The following is a 24,038-nucleotide window of genomic DNA, read 5'->3' as shown; positions in this document are numbered from 1 at the left end:
CAGCCTAATATGGTTCTCAATCAGAAGCCGATGGTAATCGTTGTCACTGATTGAGAATCATATATAGGAGGCTTGTTTTGTGTTGGGATTTTGTGGGTGTTTGTTTCCTGTCTCTGTGGTTGTCTGCACCAGATAGGTCTGTCTCGGTTTTTGCACATTTTGTTATTTTGTATGTTTGTAGTGTTTCACTTGTTCTTTTATTAAACATGTTGAACACTAGCCGCGCTGCACTTTGGTCCTCTCCTTCACCTATGGAAGAAAGCCGTTACAACGTGTGACTCACTGGAGGCTGGTGGGAGGAGCGATAGGAGGAAGGGCTCATTGTAATGGCTTGAATTGAAGTAATGTAATGGCGTCAAACATGTGGTTTCCATATTTCTATTATATTTTATAATTATTATTGTAATTATCATATTTTAATCAAAACAAGTTGAGGAAGAAACAAGGAGGCCTCATGTTTTAGTTATATGCTCTTCCTCATATTTTAACTATGCAAGTCAGTTAAGAACAAACTCTTATCTTCAATGACGGCCTGGGAACAGTAGGTTAACTGCCTTGTTCAGGGGCAGAACAACAGATTTTTACCAAGTCAGCTCGGGGATTTGATCTTGCTGCCTTTCGGTTCCTAGGTCAACAGTCTAACCACTTGGCTCCCTGCCACCCCATCTTTAATCTTTAATATTAGCAACTGCATAGCAATCATTACTAAAGTGAAACGGTAAATTCTAATCAAAGCCCCAGTCAGGCAAACAGAACGTGATGTAGTGTGCTTTTCCAGCAGCTGAATAGAGTGTGTGTGTGTGTATGTGATTCAGTAAGCAGAGTTAAAGGTGAAATCTCTCTGTGGCATCATTCCCCTCACTGCACCTTAGTCATCTAATCTTACTTCCCTTGACACACACACACACACACACACACGGTGATTCCTAAGAAACTTTCACTGGCTAGTGGTAGGCAGTATTATATGGGTCAAAAAGATTGGTAAACACTGTCCTCTTTTTGGAAGAATTTGAAGATTTCTTGAAGCTAGAATCCATAGTTAAAATGTACATTTTTGGACTTATAAATTATTGATATATACCCATTCTTGAAGAATATGACTTACAGTGCCTTCAGAAAGTATTCAGACCCCTTGACTTTTTCCACATTTTGTTACGTTACAGCTTTATTCTAAAATGGATTTGAAAAAAAAGTATCCTCCACCATCTGCACACAATACCCCATAAGTGAAAACGGGTTTTAGAAATTTTTGCAAATGTATTACAAATAAAAAACAGAAATACCTTATTTACATAAGTATTCAGACCCTTGCGCAAGTTAGTGGATGAGACTGTGCATATTGGAGCTCCAAGGTGCTAATGAAGCTGTTGTCCGATTGGGATCAATCGCTTTGGAGGAAGGTGTTTGGTTGAGGACCAACTTGGATTGTGAGTCACTGTGTGTATGATCGTGGCGTGTTGATCTAGACCATGATTTTGGTAAGGCACACACTGTCTATAGCAGGTCCCGGACAGGTGTGATGCGTAGGAGCAGAGTACAATGACGCCGAAGCCATGGAGGTCGAGGGAGGAATGTGTCACGTTAGAGAGCTTCCGAGGGGCATGGGAATTGTGGTCTGTGGCGACATGGAGTTTGGGAGAGGGTTTCCGAAAAAAGGTGCTGCCAGCCAGTTTGAGGTGCCCAGAACTACAGGTTGGCCTCCATTCGATGTCGTGGTAAAATGCGAAGGAAGTGTTGGAACGACGCAAGACCTCTTCCTGTGAGCTGGCCGCTGCAGCCAAAGACTGAAACAATCTTGGGAGAGAGAGGGCCTTGGTCAGGAGAGGTGACCATAGAACCCGATGGTCACGTCGACAGAGGCTCCAGAGTTCCTCTGTGGAGAGACAGAACCTTCCAGAAGGATCAACCGTCTCTGCAGCACTCCACCAATCAGGCATTTGATGGTAGATGGCCAACAGAGAGCCACTCCTCAGGAAGAGCACATGACAGCGCCGCTTTGGAGTTTGCCAAAAGGCACCTAAAGGACTCAGACCATGAGAAACACGATTCTCTGGTCTGATGAAACCAAGATTGAACTCTTTGGCCTGAATGCCAAGCGTCACGTCTGGAGGAAACCTGGAATACTGTAGGATTGTTTTTCACAACAGGAACTGGGAACCTAGTCAGGATCGAGGGAAAGATGAACAGAGCAAAGAATATAGAGAAATCCTTGATGAAAACCTGCTCCAGAGCTCTCATGGCCTCAGACTGGGGCGAAGGTTCACCTTCCAACAGGACAACAACCCTAAGCCCACAGCCAAGACAACACYGGAGTGGCTTCGGGACAAGTCTCTGAATGTCCTTGAGCAGCCCAGCCAGAGCCCGGACTTGAACCCGATCAAACATCTCTGGAGAGACCAGAAAATAGCTGTGCAGCAACACTCCCCATRCAACCTGACAGAGCTTGAGAGGATCTACAGAGAAGAATGGGATAAACTCCCCAAATACAGGTGTGCCAAGCTTGTAGCGTCATGCCCAAGAAGACTTGATGCTGTAATCGCTGCCAAAGGTGCTTCAACAAAGTACTGAGTAAAGGGTCTGAAAACGTATGTAAATGTAATATTTCATTTTTAATTTTGATATCATGGATGTCGCATCCATAGCTCTGTCTATGCACGGCCGGACTWCTGCATTTGGGGCCTCTTACTTATCAGCTAACTTACTGTGTTTCAACACATTTTGCCATGGTGCAGAGAAAAWWWTTGCTGTTTTAGAGTGRCATTATACACATTTTCATGAGGCTAAGAGAAAATGTTGCCGTTTCACAGCAAATTTCCTGCAGTTCTACAACACATTTTGCTATCTACACATTTGAAATTCTACACATTTTGCAACCCCACTCCCAAAAATAACATTTATTTGTTATTATGTATTTGTTGGGTGGGGGTGGGGGCTCCCATTCGGTAATCCGGCCCTGTGCGTATGAATTTGAGAGTGCTTACATTTCTCCAGGCCCATCACTCAGTTTGTTGTCGAACAGCTGGACTCTAGCGATAAAGGCAGCTACAATGGGCTTTTCTCTCAAAAGGAAACTGTCACCTACTGTATGCTGCTCTGTTTGTTACCCATTTGATTTRTTTAGACAGTTATAGCTACTATGCCACCTAGTGGACAAKGAGTGTGTGATTCGACAGGCATGCCTGTGCGCATCACACTCAGCGTGAGTACCACGCCCATTCTCTCTTGTGCGTTCAATAGGAACTTATGYCATGACTACTTTGAGAGGCATACTTAGCCCTTCTAACTCCATTACATAGGTTTCATTGAAKGCTTGGAGTATTTGAAAGGAGTCATTGAAAGACTGTATGGTATATCTAAAGCCTTGTCTGAGTACCCAGACTGAGGAAAATTAATGTTTTAGACAAGAAGAATAATCTATAAAAAATAAAATTGAGTATCATCCATTTAGAGTGCTTTGCGTTTGTCCTGTGTTCGCTCGTTGCTGCTTCTCGGGCAGGTCTGCACTCAGTTACTATGCTCTAACAGTGGTTCCCAAACTTTCTACCGTCCCGTACCCCTTCAAACATTCAACCTCCAGCTGCGTACCCCCTCTAGCACCAGGGTCAGCGCACTCTCAAATGTTGTTTTTTGCCATCATTGTAAGCCTGCCACACAAACACTATAAGATACATTTATTAAACATATGAATGAAAGTGTGAGTTTTTGTCACAACCCGGCTCGTGGGAAGTGACAAAGAGCTCGTATCGGACCAGTGCACAAATAATAATATAATAATAATCAATAATTTTGCTCTTTATTTCACCATCTTACATATAAAACCTTATCTGTTCATCGAAATGTGTGAATAACTCACCACAGGTTAATGAGAAGGGTGTGCTTGAAAGGATGCACATAACTCTGCAATGTTGGGTTGTATCTGAGTTTTCATGCTAGTGAGGGCCGAGAATCCACTTTCACATAGGTACGTGGTTGCAAAGACAGCGTGATTTGCCAAGGCAGGATACTCTGAGCGCAGCCCAATCRAGAAATCTGGCAGTGGCTTCTGACTAAATTACATTTTCACAGAACTGCTTGTTGCAATTTCGATGAGGCTCTCTTGTTCAGATATCGGTAAGTGGACTGGAGGCAGGGCATGAAAGGYATAACGAATCCAGTTGTTTGTGTCATCCGTTTTGGGAAAGTACCTGCGTAATTGCGCACCCAACTCACTTAGCTGCTTCTATATATCACATTTMACATTCTCCGTACGCTTGAGTTTATTTGCACACAAAAATCATACAATGATGGAAAGACCTGTGTGTTGTCCTTGTTAATGRAGACAYAGAAAAGCGCCAACTTCTTAATCAATTTTGTCCCGCACATTGAATATAGTTGCGAAGATTCCCTGTAATCCTAGATTCAGATCATTCAGGCGAGAAAYAACATCACCCAGACAGGCCAGTCYTYTGAGAAACTKGTCATCMTGCAAGCWGTCAGASAAGTGAAAATGATGGTCAGTYAAGAAAACTTTAAGATCGTCTCTCAATTCAAAGAAACGTGTCAATACAAAGAAACTAATCAATAGATTCTGTCATTTTGTCAATGTATTATTGATTGAGAAAGGTCTGTGAATGTTACGTGATCTTAACCCTCGAAACGCCAATGGGGTCAATTTTGACCCCAAGGGGTCAACATGTCATCATTTCGAACACCTTTTTTTTTGTCCTTCTGAAATTGTCGGACTTACCCTGCATTCATAACCAAGCGGGAAGGTGGTATTTACCAGTGGTGGGGAACGTACTCAAATGTCATACTTGAGTAAAAGTAAAGATACCTTAATAGAAAATGACTTGAGTAAAAGTGAAAGTCACCCAGTAAAATACTACTTGAGTAAAAGTCTAAAAGTATTTGGTTTTAAATATACTTAAATATCAAAAGTAAAAGTAATAATAATTTAAAATTCCTTATATTAAGCAAACCAGACGGCACAATCATTTTTTCTTTATTTACGGATAGCCAGGAGCACACACCATCACTGACATTCATTTACAAACAAAGCATTTGTGTTTAGTGAGTCCACCAGATCAGAGGCAACTGAGTTGATAGACCATAGCGTTCCAAAGGTAGAGCTAAAACTCTGATGGCACTGCTACCCATATCACCCATATTGCCTATATCGCCCATATCACCCATATCGCCCATATCGCCTATATCACCCATATCGCCCATATCGCCCATATCACCCATATCGCCTATATCACCCATATCGCCCATATCGCCTATATCAATACACCATCGCCCATATCGCCTATATCACCCATATCGCCTATATCGCCCATATCGCCCATATCGCTATCGATGGCCATTTTAGGTTGTACCGTTATGTCAGATTAGCTCAAATCGCCAATTTCTCAGCCTCTGAGTATCACAGAAACACAAAATCGGCTATGATTGAAATTGATCCAAATAAATTTTCAAAACACACAAAAAAAACATCTTGGTGGCATTTAAACTATTTACTTGTGTTACAAACGGTTAATKAAATAAAACGCTTCACTGCTTGACAGACAGTGTCTCTTTGCAATCATTACCAATTTGGGGTAAAAGAAATGAACCCTTTTGGCGCTTTTAGGGTTATGATAGATGCGTGTATAGCCTCAGCTTGTAAACAAGGCAAGGGTTTTGCCCAGGGAGTAGCAGGAATGGCTACTTTTGGTTATTTTTGGTTATTTTTACCTGACTTTGCCGGTGGTCTGTAATATTTGTTTGTTAGTGTGTCCACGAGGGTAGGGTAGTAGTCTGTGATGTAAGTCTACAGTGCCTGCAGCCTGATTATAGGTCAGACCCAGTTTGAAGTATAATTTAGATATCTGCCCATTTTTGCCAACCTTCTTATTTAATCATACCATTGCTACCACTACCATTATTTTGAACATACATAGGCCTATCACCATTTTGCACTAAAAAGGACTACTTTTCTGCCTGCCTACCTGTTGGGAGACATGTTTTACCCTTCACGGTGTCAAAGGCACAGAACTAGAATGAGATTCAAGTTCCCATGGTCAAAGCATCTTGGCATCGCTGTGGCTGTGGGCAGCTGTAGAGACAGGACCAGTGCATAGTGTTATACCACCTGGCTCGGATCGGCCCGATCAACCCGATGAGGGTCCAAAGACGAGCCAGGAGCAGCATAACCGCCGTTGAAAGGTGAAAACACAGTGAAGTAACACCCTTTGACCTGGAGATGGCAGTGTAACGTAGGTCTTTATTTTCAAATTCCAATTTTCAATCTTTGTGGGGAGTTGTCGTTTAATAGCTTCTCTGTGACCCAAATAACTAAAACACAGCTTTATAAAAAGAGGTTGTTGGTGTGGCAGCATACACACGTTTATGTCATTCAGTCCCAGATCTCAGTGTGTGTTCTCACACTTTAAACTGCTCTATAAAACTAACATGGAACGGGGCTAATTAAACTATTAAAGTAAAGGCTTTTAATGATACTAATATTGAATGTCATTGCAGTTTAGAGCTTGTGCTCATGCTCCCTCTTGTTCTTCATGGCGTATTGCTGATTTAAACTGATCCAGTGGGGGGGGGGGGGGGGGTGTATATCCAGTGGGTGTTTGTTGTGTGAACTACGACGTGACTATGTTTTGTTACTTTCTTTTTTTAACAACATGGTAAATGTGGTTCAGTACTTACTAAACCACATTTATAGACAAGTAAAGTGTTTTTCAAACCATTTTTTTACTGTGTGGACTGAATAATGATATTGTAACAGAACACAGTGATGTGGTATGTTAACGGTATGTTTCGGCTTAATAGGCAGAATCGTGTCTATCCTGCTAGGTTCAGATGGAGTATTTTAAAGTACCGAACTACTACTGTTTGTCGTGTTTTAAAAAAAACTTTATCTTCCTCCTCCTTTCTCTTCTCTCTTTCTCTGGACAGATATGTGAGGAATTTGTTGTCACTTACATCAGTCTTCAGTTGCCGTGGAGCTACGAAAACAAATGTATGCACTCACTGCTGTAAGTCGCTCTGGATAAGAGCGTCTGCTAAATTACAACATGTATTTATTTAAAATGTATAAGGACAGGTGAGAAGGCAGTTGAAGATCTGTGTCAATGTGTGTGTTGTATGCTTATGTGTGTGTGTATGCATCTATATGACCGTGTGTCTAGTATTTGCGTGTGTGTGTTCCTCAGACCTCGGTCGAGGACAGCTCTCTCTGCTCTGTAGTCTGTCTGGGCGTGTTGAACACACCAGACTCTGACAGTGGACAGGCTGTGTTTTTTGTCAAAGACCAACTGAGGAGTTTATTTACAGAGTGGAAGCGCAATGCTGTTTGTGTGTGTGTGTGTTGTGTGTGTGTGTGTGTGTGTGTGTGTGTGTGTGTGTGGTGTGTGTGTGTGTGTGTGTGTGCGTGTGCGTGTGCGTGTGCGTGTGCGTGTGCGTGTGTGTGTGTGTTGTGTGCGCTGCAGGGAGAAGAGGAGTGCCCCAGAGGCCAAGCATAGCACTAGCACCCCACAGAGATCTAACCACAGGAAGGCCTATTCTCAGGCCATCAGACAGGACCTGTGGGATGCACAGAGAGAGAGGGGGGGGGGGGGCTTTGTGTGTGTGTGTGTGTGTGTGCTTTTACTTTGTATCCACAAAGCAAACTGTGAGTATGTGTGTTTTTGCACACACGCTATGTGCTATGTGTGTGTGTCTCTGTATTTCAGCCTGGGCCTGTTATAAACCAGATCCTCTTTGTGATTTCACGCTGGATTTTCTCTCAGACCACCAACTCCGTGAGGATCTTTACACAACCCTCCAGTTCCCTTCCCCCTTTCCCTACACCCTCTTTACACTCATCCCCCCCCCCCCCCCACACACACACACACACAGTCCCATGGGACACCAGAGTCTGTGGAAGGGTATGTGTGTGTTGCCAAAAGCAGGAAGTTGCAGCTGTTCTGATCAGTATGTTTGTCTACATTCTGACTTTCTGTGTCTCTCTGCTGACTAAATTATAAATTCAAGGGGCTTTATTGGCATGGGAAACATATGTTAACATTGCCAAAACAAGTGAAATGAACAATAAACAAAAATGAAACAAAGAAAACAAAACAACATAAATGAAAATTCGATTAGAAATTAACGGTTAACACTCTCTTTCTCTGGGAAAATGATGTCTGCCACTCTGATGAGCTCCCAAAACGTTTTGAAGATGCACACATGTCCTGCACCTGATCCAAGTGGGATTCAATGGACGTTCTTCTTTATTGTCTGACTGAGCTTCTCTCTGTTCCTGCTCTGTCCCGGCCACTGAACTGAAGTGAAGCCATCTTACTTATCTGGTGAGTGTGTCTGCGTCCGAAATGGCACCCTATTCCCTTTGTAGTGCACTACTTTTGACCAGTGCCCATAGGTAATAAGGTGTCATTTGGGATACACCTTATGACGTTGCCTTCTATTCCCACTTGTCAGACTAGAAGTTTCCAGTGCTGTTAAGACCAATGGGTTTATATGGGCTCCCTCTCCAGTCTTGGCTAATGATAGGGCCTCTCTCTTTCTCTCTCTCTTTTTCTCTCTCTTTCTTTCTCTCCTCCCTCTCTCTGTGTCTGTCTCTCTCTCTGTGTCTGTCACTCCCCCCTCTCTCTATGTCTGTCTGTCCCCGCTCTCTCTGTGTCTGTCTCTCTTTCTCTGTGTCTCTGTCACTGTGTCTGTCCTCTCTTTCACTTTCTCCTTCTCTCCGGTGGGAAAGTTTTGCCTCTGTCACTCCTCTGTTCTACCTTCTAACACAGAACTTCTAAAGTCATTTATTCTCTACGGCCATTCCAGTTCCACAAGATCCAATTTTTCTCCTGATATTATTTGTCCCTGAACAAGACCCTTCTTGAGAAGGGAGGAGAGGGAGGAGAGGAAGTGATAGCTACAACGGGCATGAGGATTTGATGAAGCACCGATTCTAGAGTACACCGTATCTCTGATCTGATGCCCTCATCTATCTCTTCTCATATCTCTCTGATCCAGTCTTTATCTTTAACCAGTAAACATTGTCTATGTACATTTTTACCTCTCCCCTCTCTCTCTCCCTCCCTCCCTCACTTCTTCTCTCTGTCACTCCCTCTCGCTCTCTCTCTCTCTCTCTTTCAGTATTTCTAATTCAGATGGTTCTGCTGATGTCTGCTGTGCACGATGGTGTGACTGTGTCTGTGTTTGTGTGTGTGAGAGAGAGAGTGTGAGTGGCGTCCTCCTGCCAGACATATGGACCTGATCACAGCCGCCTGGTGCTGATGTTTTCTTTGGGAATGTTGACATGCTGACAGGCAAGACGCTCCACTGACATAAAAATCCTAGTTAGAGAGAGAGAGAGAGAGAGAGAGAGAAAGAGAGTGGGGAGAGGAGAGAGAAAATTAGAGACTGAGATTGAAGAGAGAGAGACAGAGAGAGAGAGGAGAGAGTGACATAGAGAGAGGGGAGAGAGAAAGAAAGAGAGAGAAAGAGGGAGAGAGAAGAGGGAGGGAGAGAGAGAGAGAGAGAGAGGAAGAGTGAGAGTGAGAGCGAGAGCAGAGAAGAAGAGAGGAGGAGGAGAAAAAAACATTTTTTACTTCACGGCTGTGACTGCCCCTGCCCCTTTTCCCTCTGCCTCTCTCTCCTTCTCTCTCCGTGTCTTTCTCCCTCTTGCGCTGAACTTTTTTCATTCTTTTTTTAAATGATTTTTGGAGAGGGGGGGGAGAGAGCCATTTGAAACCTGATTGGGTGCTGGAGCATCACACACACAGGAGCCTGAGGGCAAGAAACTGAGAGAGAGACAGAGAGAGAAAGGATCAGCTGTAGCCTTCTCCTAGCGGGACAGACAGACACTTCACTGTAACTGCTCAGCCACACGCCCTCTCCAGTCAGCACCCTCCCTCGCTAATAGAAAGACCAGATCAGAACTCCAACAGAGAAGAGGAGAGACAGACAGACAGACGGGGCCACAGGACAACTATTTCATCATCATCACTGGTGCTATTTTTCTTTTTGGAAGTGCTTTTGGAGAAATTCTCGTGGAAAAATTCTGCCTTGCCTGGCGTCCATGTTGCAGTGTGGCTGGAGACAAATGGGAACGTAGGAAAACACCACCATCATCAAATACTTGTCATCGTCACTATTGGACATCCTGTTTCAAAGTGTTTTATAAGAACTCTTTCCTCTGCTGACACCTGGAGCTGACAGGACAGGACAGGACAGTATGTCTACTGTAAGGAACCCAGTGTCTATGTGTACCTATATCTTGCTTCTGTGGAGCTTCCTGGTTTGTAGGACTTCATCCTGGCCGGCTTCGGAGCAACAGCTCCACCATCTCAGCTCCCTCCGCTACGGCTCCGGACCCCCAGCCTCTCCGGCCCTCAACCTCACCCTCTCTGAGAGCGCAGAGTCCAAGGTGGAGCGCCTGGGCCAAGCCTTCAAGAAGAATGTGCGCACGCTCCGGGAGAAGAGTGGACGTCTGGACCTGGTGTTCCTGGTGGACGAGTCTTCCAGCGTGGGGGCCAACAACTTCCTGAGCGAGCTGCGCTTRGTACGGAAGCTCCTCTCGGACTTCCCCGTGGCCCCGGAGGACACGAGGGTCGCACTGGTTACGTTCTCATCCAAGACCCACGTGGTGACCCGGGTGGATCACGTCAAGGCGCCGAAATCCCACCAGCACAAGTGTTCTCTGTTGAACCAGGAGATCCCTGCTATCACCTACAGAGGAGGAGGGACCTATACCAAAGGAGCCTTCCAACGGGCTGCGGTGAGTGTCGATGCGTGGGCGTATGCGTGTCAGTGTGTGTAACCTGGATTCTTTGATTCTTTATCTAGTGTGTGTGTGTGTGGTGTGTGTGTGTTGTGTGTGTGTGTGTGTGTGTGTGTTGTGTGTGTGTGTGTGTGTGTGTGTGGGTGTGTGTGTGTGTGTGTGTGTGTGTGTGTGTGTGTGTGTGTGTGTTGTGTGTGTCTATACCAGATTGTATTTTTTGCCATGTATGTGGGTTGTGGGTGTGTATACATCTCAGATTCGACATGGTGACATCAAGAAGCGATCATAGCTTTCACCTGGATTCACCTGGTCAACCAATGTTATGGAAAGGATCAGGTGTTTCTAATGTTTTGTTCATTCAGTGTATATTATAGTGAGCTATGTCAAGAATCCAATATATACAGCGCATTCGGAAAGTATTCAGACCCCTGGACTTTTTCCACATTTTGTTACGTTACAGCCTTATTCTAAAATGTATTAAATCATTTTTTCCCTCATCAATCTTCACACAATACCCCATAATGAGGAAGCAGAAGCAGCTTTTTAGAATTTTTTTGCAAATGAATACAAATAAAAATGGAAATATCACATTTACATAAGTATTCAGACCCTTTACTCAGTACTTTTTGAAGCAACTTTGGCAGCGATTACAGCCTCGAGTCTTCTTGGGTATGATGCTACAAGCTTAGCACACCTGTATTTGGGTAGTTTCTCCCATTCTTCTCCACAAATCCTCTCAAGCTCTGTCAGGTTGGATGGGGAGCGTAGCTGCACAGATATTTTTAGGTCTCTCCAGAGATGTTCGATCAGGTTCAAGTCCGGGCTCTGGCTGGGCCACTCAAGGACATTCAGAGAGTCGATCCTGACTAGTGTCCTTGCCTCTGAAAAACATCCCCACAGCATGATGCTGCCACCACCATGCTTCACCGTAGGGATGGTGTCAGGTTTCCTCCAGACGTGACACATGGCATTCAGGCCAAAGAGTTCAATCTTGGTTTCATCAGACCAGTGAACCTTCTTTCTCATGGTCAGAGTCCTTTAGGTGACTTTTGGCAAACTCCAAGTGGGTTGTCATGTGCCTTTCACCTTGACCCCAAGGTGACCCCCATCACAGTAGACATACTGTCCTGTCCTGTCAGCTCCAGGTGTCAGCAGAGGAAAGAGTTCTTATAAAATACATTACAGTAACTGAGTGTGTGAATGCGCGCGTGCATGTATGCGCCCATTCGAGTACCAATGTAAATACCTTTTCCATACTGAAGCCCGGGGCCCTCGGAGGCTCTCATGACCAAAAGGTTTTGAACCGTGCCACTGTCTGTGTAATGGTACTGATGTGCATTTACATGTGTCATTGTAGTCATTTAGCAGACACTCTTATCCAGAGTGACTTACAGTAGTGTTCATACTTTTGCATGTGAGGGTGAGATGAAAAGGTTGGTCAAGCAGGCAGGCAGCAGATGTGCAGTGCGTTTTCTTTCTCCATAGGTGGTATACATGCCATAGGTTTTGAACTATCAATGAGTAATAGCGGTAAGGAGGCATGTGAAGGCGAGACAGACAGAGATCTCAGCAGATGTCTACAGATGTCTACAGGACCAGATTGCACCTTACTAATTCACATTGACGTTTACAGTCTGTCTGAGTATGACTAACCCTTGTCTGAGAGAGGAGGACTGTGTCCCAAATGGCAACCTACTTTTGACCAGAGCCCTATAGGGAGCACTATATAGAGTACAGGGAGCCATTTAGGATGCACTTGAGATGTTGGAAAATATACCTTCTATGATATATCATCTTTTATCTCTGCTGCTCTTTTATACTGCTACTTCAGCAAGTCCTACTGTCGTTGCCAAGACAGCGCAAACAGATTTGGGACTAGGGTAAATTTATCTAATCCCTCTTGTTGGAAAAAGTACAGTTGAATAATGTTTTCCATTCTTTTTTTCCATTTTTAACACCATATATATTGTTAAATATGCCCTCGCTAACGGTAATCTGCAAGGGCATCAGGTTGTCACGCTGTACAGTTAGCCTAGCAAAGCGTTTGGTAAGGCCTGCATGGTGTGTGTGTGTGTGTGTGTGTGATTGATAATAGATGTAATAACAAAGCCATATTTCATTCTATTGGCCGGTCTGGCTGTTTCTAAGTACTGCAGAGAGCTGGGATCCATTACTGAGAGGGTAAGAAGGCTTTTCCTGGTCCAGTGTAGAGAACGGCTGTTCTTCAGGATATTTCTCATTTTAAGATGACTGTCCAGAGGGATGACATAGAGGGATGATAGTGAGGGATGAGAGATGGATTTTTTTCTGGTCGATTTTTCTGTCCAGGCCGACAGGGCTCTTCATCAGGCTCTCTCAGCTGTGCAGAGGTCTGAGAGAGTGATGAGTCGGATGGATATAGAGAGAGTGTGGATGTGCGTATGGAGATGAGTGATTATTATTGCACACTGACAGTGGATGTAAGGACCGTGGGGTTTGTTAAGGACATCATCTCATCTCAATTATGGTGGTTCAAGATTTACTATATTTTCAAGTCAGTTTAGTTTATAATAAGTTTAGCTGTTTTTCCATTCCATGTGTGTTTGTTTGTGTGTGTGTGTCAGTGGCGGTCGGTGCCGTTTAAGATGAGGGAGTCTCTACTTTTATCTAATGTAAAAAAAAATCTACACACAGCCTACATCGTTGTCACCATAATACAAATTTTCCCAGTTGGAGCTCAGTTGTCTTGAATGCACTGAAGTCGGAAGTTGGAGATTTCCGAGTTCCCAGTACTAAGTTCCCAGTTGTTTTTAACGCGGAAATAATCCCAAACCATACTAGCAATACAAACTAACTGTCATAGCTAGCCAACATGCATGAATCTGCAGGTAGCGAAAGCTAACAAACTAGGTTCAATGTTAGCTAGCTAGAGATATAAATAATATTACTACACAGATCATACACGTAACATTATCTAGCGAGCCAGCCAGCTAAGGTTAGCTAGCAAGCTAACAGTACACTTTAACTTGCAATGAAAACAACTGTGGCAGACGGCACGGAGAGGTGAGGGGAGTGGTTATTGAGGGGAGATATCTTGCTGGCTCCACCCCCACGCTTTATATGGACTTCCTGGCTGTGGTTCGATAAGCTAGGGTATGCTTGGGGATAAAGGAGGAAGCAGCCTGCACAAAGGGGCAGAGTAGGAGAGAGCCAAGTGTGTTATGAAGAGTGGGAGAAGAGAGAGCAATATCTGTGAGATTACCCGTCGTGACCTGGTCTGTCGGACTACCGCCCTTGTGTACCAGACCTGATTGGCTGAGGACCCGAGTGTGAGGTTTACCCCTGGAAAACAGAACGGACAACGAGAACGGCTTGTGAACGGTGAGGTGATTGGTGAATTCCCCCCTCTTCCCCAGTATACCAAAATCTCTAATAAACTCCCCATTTGCATTCTATTTGTGCTACTGGTGCATGTTTTGTTGGAAACCCCACACCCTTGAGCCTGCTACACACATTTCTGACAAAATTAGAAACTTATAATATCTGAAAATGTAGCTAGCTAGATTCCCTCTCTGTCATTGATGCCATGGCTGCCCTTAGCTTGAAGATGTAATCCGGCGACAGGTGTTTTATACAACAGCCTTCTGTGCTCTCTTTTCAAAGCCCTCTGCATATTTGCAATCAAACGCCAGAATTTCTCCATCTCCTTAGCTATCATACTCTGCTTCCACCAGGCATTCCACTGATTTCAAAACTCAAACAACTTCTTCCGTGACAACAACACTGTTGATCGCCGTTTCAGAAGATTCTATAATGCCTGGTTCAATGAAAATGTGTTTTACTTAAATCAGAGATTTCCTCATTGTCTGATTCATTTTCAGAGTCAGAGAGAGTCACCATGGCACGATCATCCTCCAGAAAGAGGAGAGCAGTAGCAACACTTTTGCAGTTCTTAAGGATATTTTCAAAAAAGCTGCGGTAGGAAGGATTACCTACACATACAGAACAGCTCATGTTATAGACAGAAGCTTGCTACATGGCAGACCAATCTGAATTAATCTCTCGGCATGTCCAGCCCATCCATTATCTCAGCCAATCATGGCTAGCGGGAAGATTCCTGACTTTTTCCATGGCTAAATCAACTAGGCTTGTAATTTAACAATTGTATTCGTATTTACAGATGGCATGCAAGTTTATTATTAAGGCACATGAAAGTTCACATGTTCAAGATTTTGATAAAAAAATACATGTTTACGTTCAAATACCTCTCCTGTGAAGTAGAAATGTACAACATACGCCAAGTTTCCTTAAATGAGTCACATATTAACTTCATAGCCTACTAGCTACTACAACTAACACGTTAGTAAACCTGCCACAATCATGCGGTACAGTGTACAGTCAGCAGCAAGCAGTTTAGCATTTCCACCAGAGTGCCCCGGTGACAATAATATAATAATAAAACCAAAAGCTTACCTTGACTTGGATGAGTTCCAGTGTTGGATAATCATAGCCAGCTAGCTAACCTACCCTCATCCACGTCACTTCCGGTTGAACGCGGAATGAGGCAGAGCTCAGTTTGTCGTTTTGAAAGTCTATTGAAAAATGTCTTAGTAGCGAGCTACCTTTTGAGTTTGGATCCTGCAATGCGGTTGGCATCAGTTTCTGGGACTGCGACTATCTGTCCAATGATCCTGCCGACCAAGGCCGGGTCTTGAGGAGCTGTTTGGCGTAGCAATTAGCCTAGCTGCTAGCTAGACTGTCTATCAAGCTAGCAGGGTTTTCGTGAGGAACGCAGCCTGCAATGCGGTTAGCCATTGTGGCTGGGACCGCGGATTGCCCAGGGCTTGTAGCTGTCTAGATCCCTGCTGTTTGTTGTTTTCAATCTTCCCTGTGACCTGCCCTGTCTGGAACTGCTATGTTGCTACCATGACAAACACCAAAGCCACTGAGAGAAACGTTGAGGACAGTGGTGTCTCTCTATCACAGGTGAAGGATATTTTAAACAAACAAAAAAAGTTTGACAAGCAGTTGTTAGAACAACAAGAAAATAACTTCAAGTGTTTCGTCCAAATACTGGTGGAGTCAACTAATAAAAGAATAGACAACCTGACCGGAGATGTCCAGGACCTGAAGAACAGCTTGCAGTTCTCCCAGGGTCAGCTCGATGACTTTAAACAGGAGAACGGCAAGACGACAGCAATCTGTAAGTCATTGAGAGWGGACATCAGTTCTATATGTGAATCCATGATAACAATGACAGAGAAATCAGATTATCTCGAGGGTCAATCAAGGCGGAACCACATGGCTATGAACGGAATTGCAGAATCTCCACATGAGACCCGGACGGGGTCTGAGGACAAAGTGAGGGAAATGATCTCGGAGAAACTGAAGATGGACCACAGGAAGATTGAGGTGGGGCACGTCCACAGAACTGGAAAACCCACCACCGGACCAGGTGACAGGCCCAGGCCGATTAGTGGTCAAGTTCCTGAGGTTCAAGGACAAGGTAGCTGTTCTGGAAAGAGCCAAGAACTTGAGAGGAACGTATATCTTCCTCAACGAGGACTATCCGGAAGCTGTGTGCCAGAAGAGGAAAGAACTTGCAGCCATGAAAGCGTGTGGGGACATTGTTTAAATCTGCTACATCTGATATGACAGGCTCATTGTCCACCCTCCCTCCTAAAAGACTGGAAGGGATGAGGGAGCCAAGCCTATGGGTTTGTAGTTTCAACCCCGCTGCACACACACACTTACACACACCAACTGATTAATGGTCTGGTGAATGTAGATTTTTTTTCATGCTTTGTTTACTCTTTTCCACATGATGTCTATCTCTGATAAGCTACCCAGGAAAGGGCTGAAAATAGTCCATATTAGTATATGTAGCCTTAGAAATAAGGTTCATGAAATCAATAACTTGCTAACATCAGATACCATTCATACAGTATATTAGCTATTTCTGAGATTCACTTAGATAATTAATTTGATGATACAGCAGTAGCAATACAAGGATATAACATCTATAGAAGAGACAGGAATGCTTATGAGGAGGTGTTGCTGTATATATTCAGAGCAATATCCCTGTAATGCTTAGAGAAGATCTTATGTCAAGTGTTATTGAAGTGTTGTGGCTGCAGGTTCACTTGGCACATCTAAAGCCCTTTCTTTTGGGGTGTTGCTATAGGCCACCAAGTGCTAATAGTCAGTATCTAAATAATATGTGTGAAATGCTTGATAGTGTATGTGARGTAAACAGAGAGGTCTACTTTTTTGGGAACCTGAATATTAACTGGTTTTCATCAAGCTGTCCGCTCAAGAGGAAGCTTCTCACTGTAACCAGCGCCTGTAATCTGGTTTAGGTTATTAATCACCCTACCAGGGTGTTTACAAACACTACAGAAACAAGATTATCCACATGTATTGACCACATTTTTACTAATACTGTAGAACTTTGTTCTAAAGCTGTATCCGTACCCATTGGATGCAGTGATCACAATATAGTGGCTATATCCAGGAAGCCAAAGTTCCGAAAGCTGGGCCTAAAATAGTGTATAAGAGTTCATACAAAATATTTTGCTGTGACTCTTATGTGGATAATGTTCAAAATATTTGTTGGTCTGATGTGATTAAGTAAGGAGCCTCCAGATGCTGCACTTGATGAATTTATGAAATTGTTCTTCAATGATAAACATGCACCTGTTAAGAAACTGACTGTTAGAACTGCTAAGGCTCAATGGATTCATGAGGAATTTGAAAAACTGTATGGTTGAAAGAGAGGGGGCAAAAGGAGCGGATGATAAGTCTGGCTGCACATCTGACTGGCTGACTTACTGCAAATTGAGAAATTATGTGAATAAAGTCAACCAAAAGAAGAAGAAACTGTATTATGTAGCCAAGACCAATGATATAAAGACAGATGGGGAAAAAAACTTTGGAGTACTTTAAATTAAATTATGGGCAGAAAGACATATTCAATTCCATCTTTCATCAAATCAGATGGCTTATTCATCACAGAACCATTTGATGTTGCCAATTATTTTAATGATTACTTCATTGGCAAAGTGGGCAAACTTAGGCAGGAAATGCCAACAACGAACAGTGAGCCATTGTACTCGTGCATAAAAAAACAAATAATGAAAGAAAAGCATTGCAAGTTAGAATTTTGTAAAGTTAGTGTTGGAGAGGTGGAAGAATTGTTGTTATTGATCAATAATGACAAACTTCCTGGCATTGACAACTTAGATGGAAAGCTACTGAGGATGGTAGCTGACTCTATAGCAACTCCTATCTGTCATATCTTTAATCTTTCCAAGAGGAAAGTCTTTGTCCTCAGGCCTGGAGGGAAGCCAAGAGTGGTAAAGCGGCCTTTACTGGTTTTAACAGCAGACCTATCAGCTTGCTGCCAGCTCTTAGCAAACTGTTGGGAAAAAATGGTGTTTGACCAAATACAATGCTATTTCTCTGTAAACAAATTAACAACAGATTTATAGAGAAGGGCACTCAACATGTACCGCACTGACACACATGTTTGATGATTGGTTGAAAGAAATTGATAATAAGAAGATTGTGGGAGCTGTACTGTATTGTGGGAGCTGCCTTTGACATTATTGATCATAACCTGTTGTTGAGAAAATGTATGTGTTATGGCTTTTCAACCTCTAACATATTGTGGATTCAGAGCTATCTACTGTATCTAATTGAACTGAGAGGGTTTTCTTTAATGGAAGCTTCTCTATTGTCAAACATGTAAAGTGCGTTGTACCTCAGGGCAGCTCTCTAGGCCTTCTACTATTTTCTATTTTTACCAATGACCTGCCACTGGAATTAAACAAAGCATGATCATGTGTGTCTATGTATACCAATGATTCAACTATATACGCATCAGCAACCACAGCTAATGAAGTCACTGAAAACCTTAACAAGGAGTTGCATTCAGTTTTGGAATGGGTGGCCAGAAATAAACTGGTCCTGAACATCTATTAAACTGAGAGCATTGTATTTGGTGCAAATCATTCCCTAAGTTCTACACTTCATTTGAATCTGCTAATGAATGCTGTGGCTGTTGAACAAGTTGAGGAGACTCAGTGACTTGGCGTTACCTTAGATTGTAAACTGTCATGGTCAAAACATATAGATTTAATGGTTGTGACGATGGGGAGAGTTCTGTCTGTAATAAAGAGATGCTCTGCTTTTATGACACCGCACTCCAAAAAAAGCAGGCTCTAGTTTTGTCTTATCTTGATTATTGTCCAGTCTTGTGGTCGAGTGCTGCAAGGAAAGACCTAGTTAAGCTGCAGCTAGCCCAGAACAGAGCGGCACGTCTTGCTCTTCATTGTTCCCAGAGGGCTAATACAAATACTATGCATGCCAGTCTCTCTTGGCTAAGAGTTGTGGAGAGACTGACTGCATCCCTTCTTCTTTTTATAAGCAACATTAATGTGTCGAAAATTTCAAATTGTTTGCATAGTCAACTTACACACACCACTGACACACATTTACCCCACCAGACATGCCACCAGGGGTCTTTTCACAGTCCCCAAATTCAGAAGAAAATCAAGAAAACGTACCGTATTATATAGAGCCGTTATTGCATGGAACTCCCATTTCATATTGCTCAAATGGACAGCAAACCTGGTTTCAAAAAACAGATAAAGCAACACCTCACAGCACAACGCCTCTCCCCTATTTGACCTAGATAGCTTTTGTGTATGTATTGATATGTAGGCTATGTGTGCCATTTTTTAAAAACCTTTATTTAACTAGACAAGTCAGTTAAGAACAAATTCTTATTTACAATGACGGCCTACACCGGGCAAACCCGAACGACGCTGGGACAATTGTGCGCCGCCCTATGGGACTCCCAATCACGGCCGGTTGTGACACAGCCTGGATTTTTAAATTGATGTAGTTCTGTCCTTGAGCTGTTCTTGTCTATTAATGTTCTGTATTATGTCATGTTTCATGTTTTGTGTGGACCCCAGGATGAGTAGCTGCTGCTTTCGCAACAGCTAATGGGGATCCTAACAAAATACCTATACTAAATACCAAACATAGCATCCCTCTCTGTTTGAATAGGCTCAACTAGCTAGCTGCATTCACTATCTAAATGAAAGTGAAAGAAAATACAATGAAATATATCTCTTTCTTTCCCTCTCTCTCTCTCTTGCTTCTCCTTCATTTTTGAAGAAACAAATTTGTCTTTCTCTCTCTTTGAGTCAACTACTCACCACATGTTATGCACTGCAGTGCTAGCTAGCTGTAGCTTATGCTTTCAGCACTAGACTCATTATCTGATCCTTTGAGTGGGTGGACAACATGCCAGTTCATGCTGCAAGAGTTCTGATAGGTTGGAGGACGTCCTCTGGAAGTTGTCATAATTACTGTGTAAGTCTATGGAAGGGGGTGAGAACCACAAGCTCCTAGGTTTTTGCATTGAAGTCAATGTACCCAGAGGAGGGCGGAAACTAGCTGTCCTCCGGCTACACCCTGGTGCTACTCTACAATGCTGTTGAGGCTTCTGTAGAACTTCATTGCAAAACACTGTGTTTCAATCAATTATTTGGTGACGTGAATATATTTACGGTCATTTTATTTTAAAAGCATCACTTTTTAATGTTTCACTATAAAAATGTGTTTTTTAAATCACTGAGGAGGTGGTCCTCCCCTTCCTCTTCCGAGGAGCCTCCACTGGTGTGCGTGTGGGTGTAGCATGTAGGAATGTGTCGATCAGTCCGTTTATAAGTCATTTTCATAACACACAGAGAGAACAGAAAGTAGGTTCCACAAAGGCAGCTACAATAACAGTAGCCTTTGGCTCTAAAACGACCATGCTTTCCTTTCCTCTCCTTAGGTTCTCTGTATTTGACTTCATCATCCAATGGATTTGCCTCAGGGTTGCCATGTGTTGGAACCCGGTTTGCCATGTTGGCAGATGATATCTGTCCTCCTGCTATTACTCTGTCATGGCCAAAACACAGGGGCTGGCAAACTACTGTTTGTCTGTTCTATTGCTGTGCATAATAAGAGGAGTAGATTTAAAAACAGATATAATAAAAATTGCAGAGAGAAGAAAAAGAGAGGAGATGGAGAGAGAGGGAGAGAGAGGGGAGAGAATTRTTTGTGGATACTGCCTCCACTTTTCTTCTCCTAATGTTTTTACCTGACTGTTTTTTTCTTGCTTTGATTGAGCTACTCACATCCGCAGGAGAAAATCAGGTCAAAACATAAATTCTGACTAATTTAACCACTGTCTCGAAACCTCTTAAGGATCCGGCCCTTTTTTTTCTATTTTCGCCTAAAATGACATACCCAAATCTTTCTGCCTGTAACTCAGGCCCTGAAGTAAGGATATGCATATTCTTGGTACCATTTSAAAGGAAACACTTTGAAGTTTGTGAAAATGCAAAAGGATTGTAGGAGAATATAACACAATAGATCTGGTAAAAGATTATACAAAGAAAAAAACAACCGTTCTTTTGTATTTTTTTGTACCGTCATCTTTGAAATGCAAGAGAAAGGCCATAATGTATTATTCCAGCCCAGCTGCAATTTAGATTTTGGCCACTAGATGGCAGTGGTGTATGTGCAATGTTTTAGACTGATCCAATGAACCATTGCATTTCTGTTCAAAACGTTGTATCAAGACTGCCCAAATGTGCCTACTTCCTATTCCTTTCCCTGCCATCCTTTTTCTTTCTCCTCCCCTATCTTTTCTGTATCCCTTCACCTCCCCCCTCTCTCTCAATTAAATTTCWAATTTCWAATCTCTCTCTCTCCCAGCTATCTTATAGATGTGGGAATGATTCAACCTTTAACCCCACTAGATACAGAACATTAAAAGCACCACCTTTTGCAGACTGTATTCGGTATCTCTATCTATTCCACTAATGAAGCTCAGAAAGTCGTCACACTTCATGACCTGCAAGGTTCTCCTCATTCATTACCCATGTTGCATTTCATTGCCATTRCCATCCACACTATTTGGCCATTCAGGCCCCAAGTGTCCCTCCAAAAAATATATATGTGAAGGTGTCAATGTGTGTGTCTGTGTGTGTGTCCAGCGACTGAAGACTATGTGTGTTAGAGAACCTTTGAAGTATCCCAGAACCTCTCCAGTCCTTAATTTAGTCTTGCGAAAGTCTCTCTCTCTCTCTGTCATGTGCAAAATCCCCAGAAGAACCCATCATTTATCAGACGTTTTTTAAAACCAATATCACATATTTTGACTGTAATGCGCAACGTGGTTCATAAACTCTGCTGGAGGGCTTGACAGCACCAGGAAGTCAACTCTCTGGAATGTTAATCTCCCATTGGGAGAATGAAGGGGGGGACATTGACAGAAAGAGATGACTATTACATTTTAGCGACTTACAATAGAGAGTGAGTCCGTTTTCATATTTTCAACCATGGTGCCGTGTGCCATGCTCTACGAAATGAGCCCCAACTGAGCCACACGGTTATATTAGGAGAGTTGCCCCAATGCTAACCACTAACACACATTAAGAAAGGCTAAAGACAAGGGTTTACATAAAATATGTTCCTGTCTCCTCTACAAGTGCCATCTGCCTATTCAATCAACGAGAGGGCATGCAGTCGCTCTTATTTCATGTATCATTACACCTGTATAGTAGAAGTCTATGTTCATAAGCGAGTGACTGAGATTCCAGGGTCGGGATATGGACATTTGAACAAGGATTTTTTTTTTTTTACGTGTCACGGCTAGCGTCAGGAGAATGTCACACACCTGCCGCTCGTCCTTAATTTGAATCATTTTTGCCGTCGTCATTTGCTGACTCTTGCAGATTCATTCAAAGACAGTTTTCCCATAAGCTCGCCATGAGTTTCAGTTCAGTCTGGTCCAGCCTTTTGTTCGCCTGGCACGCACAGGAGCCGAACGTGTTCGTCAATTTAGCTGAGAAGCCATTCACACCTCCCTCTCTGTATATTCAGTCCAGCTGTCTTCTTCCCCTTCTTTGCGTGATAGACAGTAGCAACCCTCTCCTATTGGATCAGATGGGCGTTGTACCGTGTGGAGGCCAGGTGATTCGCTGTAGCCCTTAAACGACCGGCTCATCTAAAAAAAAAAAGCTGCCTGTTTTACACACATATGGTTTCCTCAACATTTATGTCCGAGCTCAGGGCGTCGCTGGAAACTTCTCTGGCTGTCGAAACTGAGATTGACAGGATAGACTCAACAGTAGTGTGTCTGTGAGTTAGTGTCTGTCCAGGACAGGAGATCAGCGAGGGCATCCATTAGTCTCTGCCACGTAGTCTGATGGTATGAGTAGGCCCTGGAGTTTTTCCTGACCGCATACCCTGTGAGTGACCACGGAAAACTCCTGGCGGAGGAGTGTGACGACGATAATAAATGGACAGTTTCATGCCTCTTCTCCGACCACATTTCACCAATCAGGTAACCCCCCCCCCCCCACCCCCCTTCTCAATCTCTCACACACTGAACATCCAAGGTATTTCTCTGACCTTCCAGGGAAACAGTGAATGAATAACAGGGTCAAGTTGTTTGAGAGAGAAAGAAGGTACAGACAGAGAGAGAGAGAGAGGTACAGACCAGACAGACAGAGAGAGAGAGAGAGAGAGAGAGAGAGGTACAGACAGACACGACAGAGAGAGAGAGAGAGAGAGAGAGGTGACAGACAGACAGAGCGAGAGAGGTACAGACAGAGAGAGGAGAGAGAAAGGAGAGAGAGTACAGACAGACAGAGAGAGAGAGGTACAGACAGAGGAAGAGGGGAGAGAGAGAGGTTTACAGACAAGAGAGAGAGAGAGAACGAGAGAGAGTACAAAGGAGATAGCCAAGACAGGGCCTCAGGTCTGATACTGAGGAGATAGCAGAGACCAGAGCTCAGGTCTGATCCTGAGGAGAATTTGCAGAGACCAGGGCCTCAGGTCCTGATACTGAGGATGATAGCAAGAGACCAGAGCCTCAGGTCTGATAACTGAGGAGAATTGCAGAGACCGAGGGCCTCAGGTCTGATACGAGGAGAATAGCAGATACCAGGGCCTCAGGTCTGGATGCTGACAGGAACGATAGCAGAGACAGGCCTCTGGGTCTGTGCTGAGAGATAGCAGAAGACCAGGCCTCAGGTCTGATCGAGGATAGTAGCAGAGACCAGAGCCTCAGTCTGGATACTGAGAGATTGCAGAGACCAGGCCTCAGGTCTGATACTGAGGAGATAGCAATACCAAGGCCTCAGGTCATGATGCTGAGAGAGATACAGAGACCAGGGCCCTCGGTTCTGAACTTGCAGGAGATAGCAGAGACCATAGGGCCTCAGTCTGTGAGCTTATA

At 43.6% G+C, this 24,038-nt stretch overlaps 1 protein-coding gene across 1 annotated transcript in view; it reads left to right on the top strand.

Annotated features, from left to right (window-relative positions):
* Nucleotides 1-9,463: 9,463 nt before the first annotated feature.
* The window catches only part of svep1 (sushi, von Willebrand factor type A, EGF and pentraxin domain containing 1), a 143,421-nt gene continuing 128,846 nt past the window's right edge, over nucleotides 9,464-24,038 (top strand). Inside the window, exon 1 of the mRNA XM_024011308.2 lies at nucleotides 9,464-10,747. Within this exon, the coding sequence (XP_023867076.2) occupies nucleotides 10,205-10,747 (543 nt within the window). The 5' untranslated portion in view covers nucleotides 9,464-10,204. The remainder of the gene's footprint in view (nucleotides 10,748-24,038) is intronic.

This window comes from Salvelinus sp. IW2-2015, linkage group LG3 (assembly GCF_002910315.2).
Source record: "Salvelinus sp. IW2-2015 linkage group LG3, ASM291031v2, whole genome shotgun sequence".
Lineage (NCBI taxonomy): Eukaryota > Metazoa > Chordata > Actinopteri > Salmoniformes > Salmonidae > Salvelinus > Salvelinus sp. IW2-2015.
The sequence above is the reverse complement of the archived record's forward strand: the minus strand, read 5'-3'. Positions and strand labels throughout refer to the sequence as shown.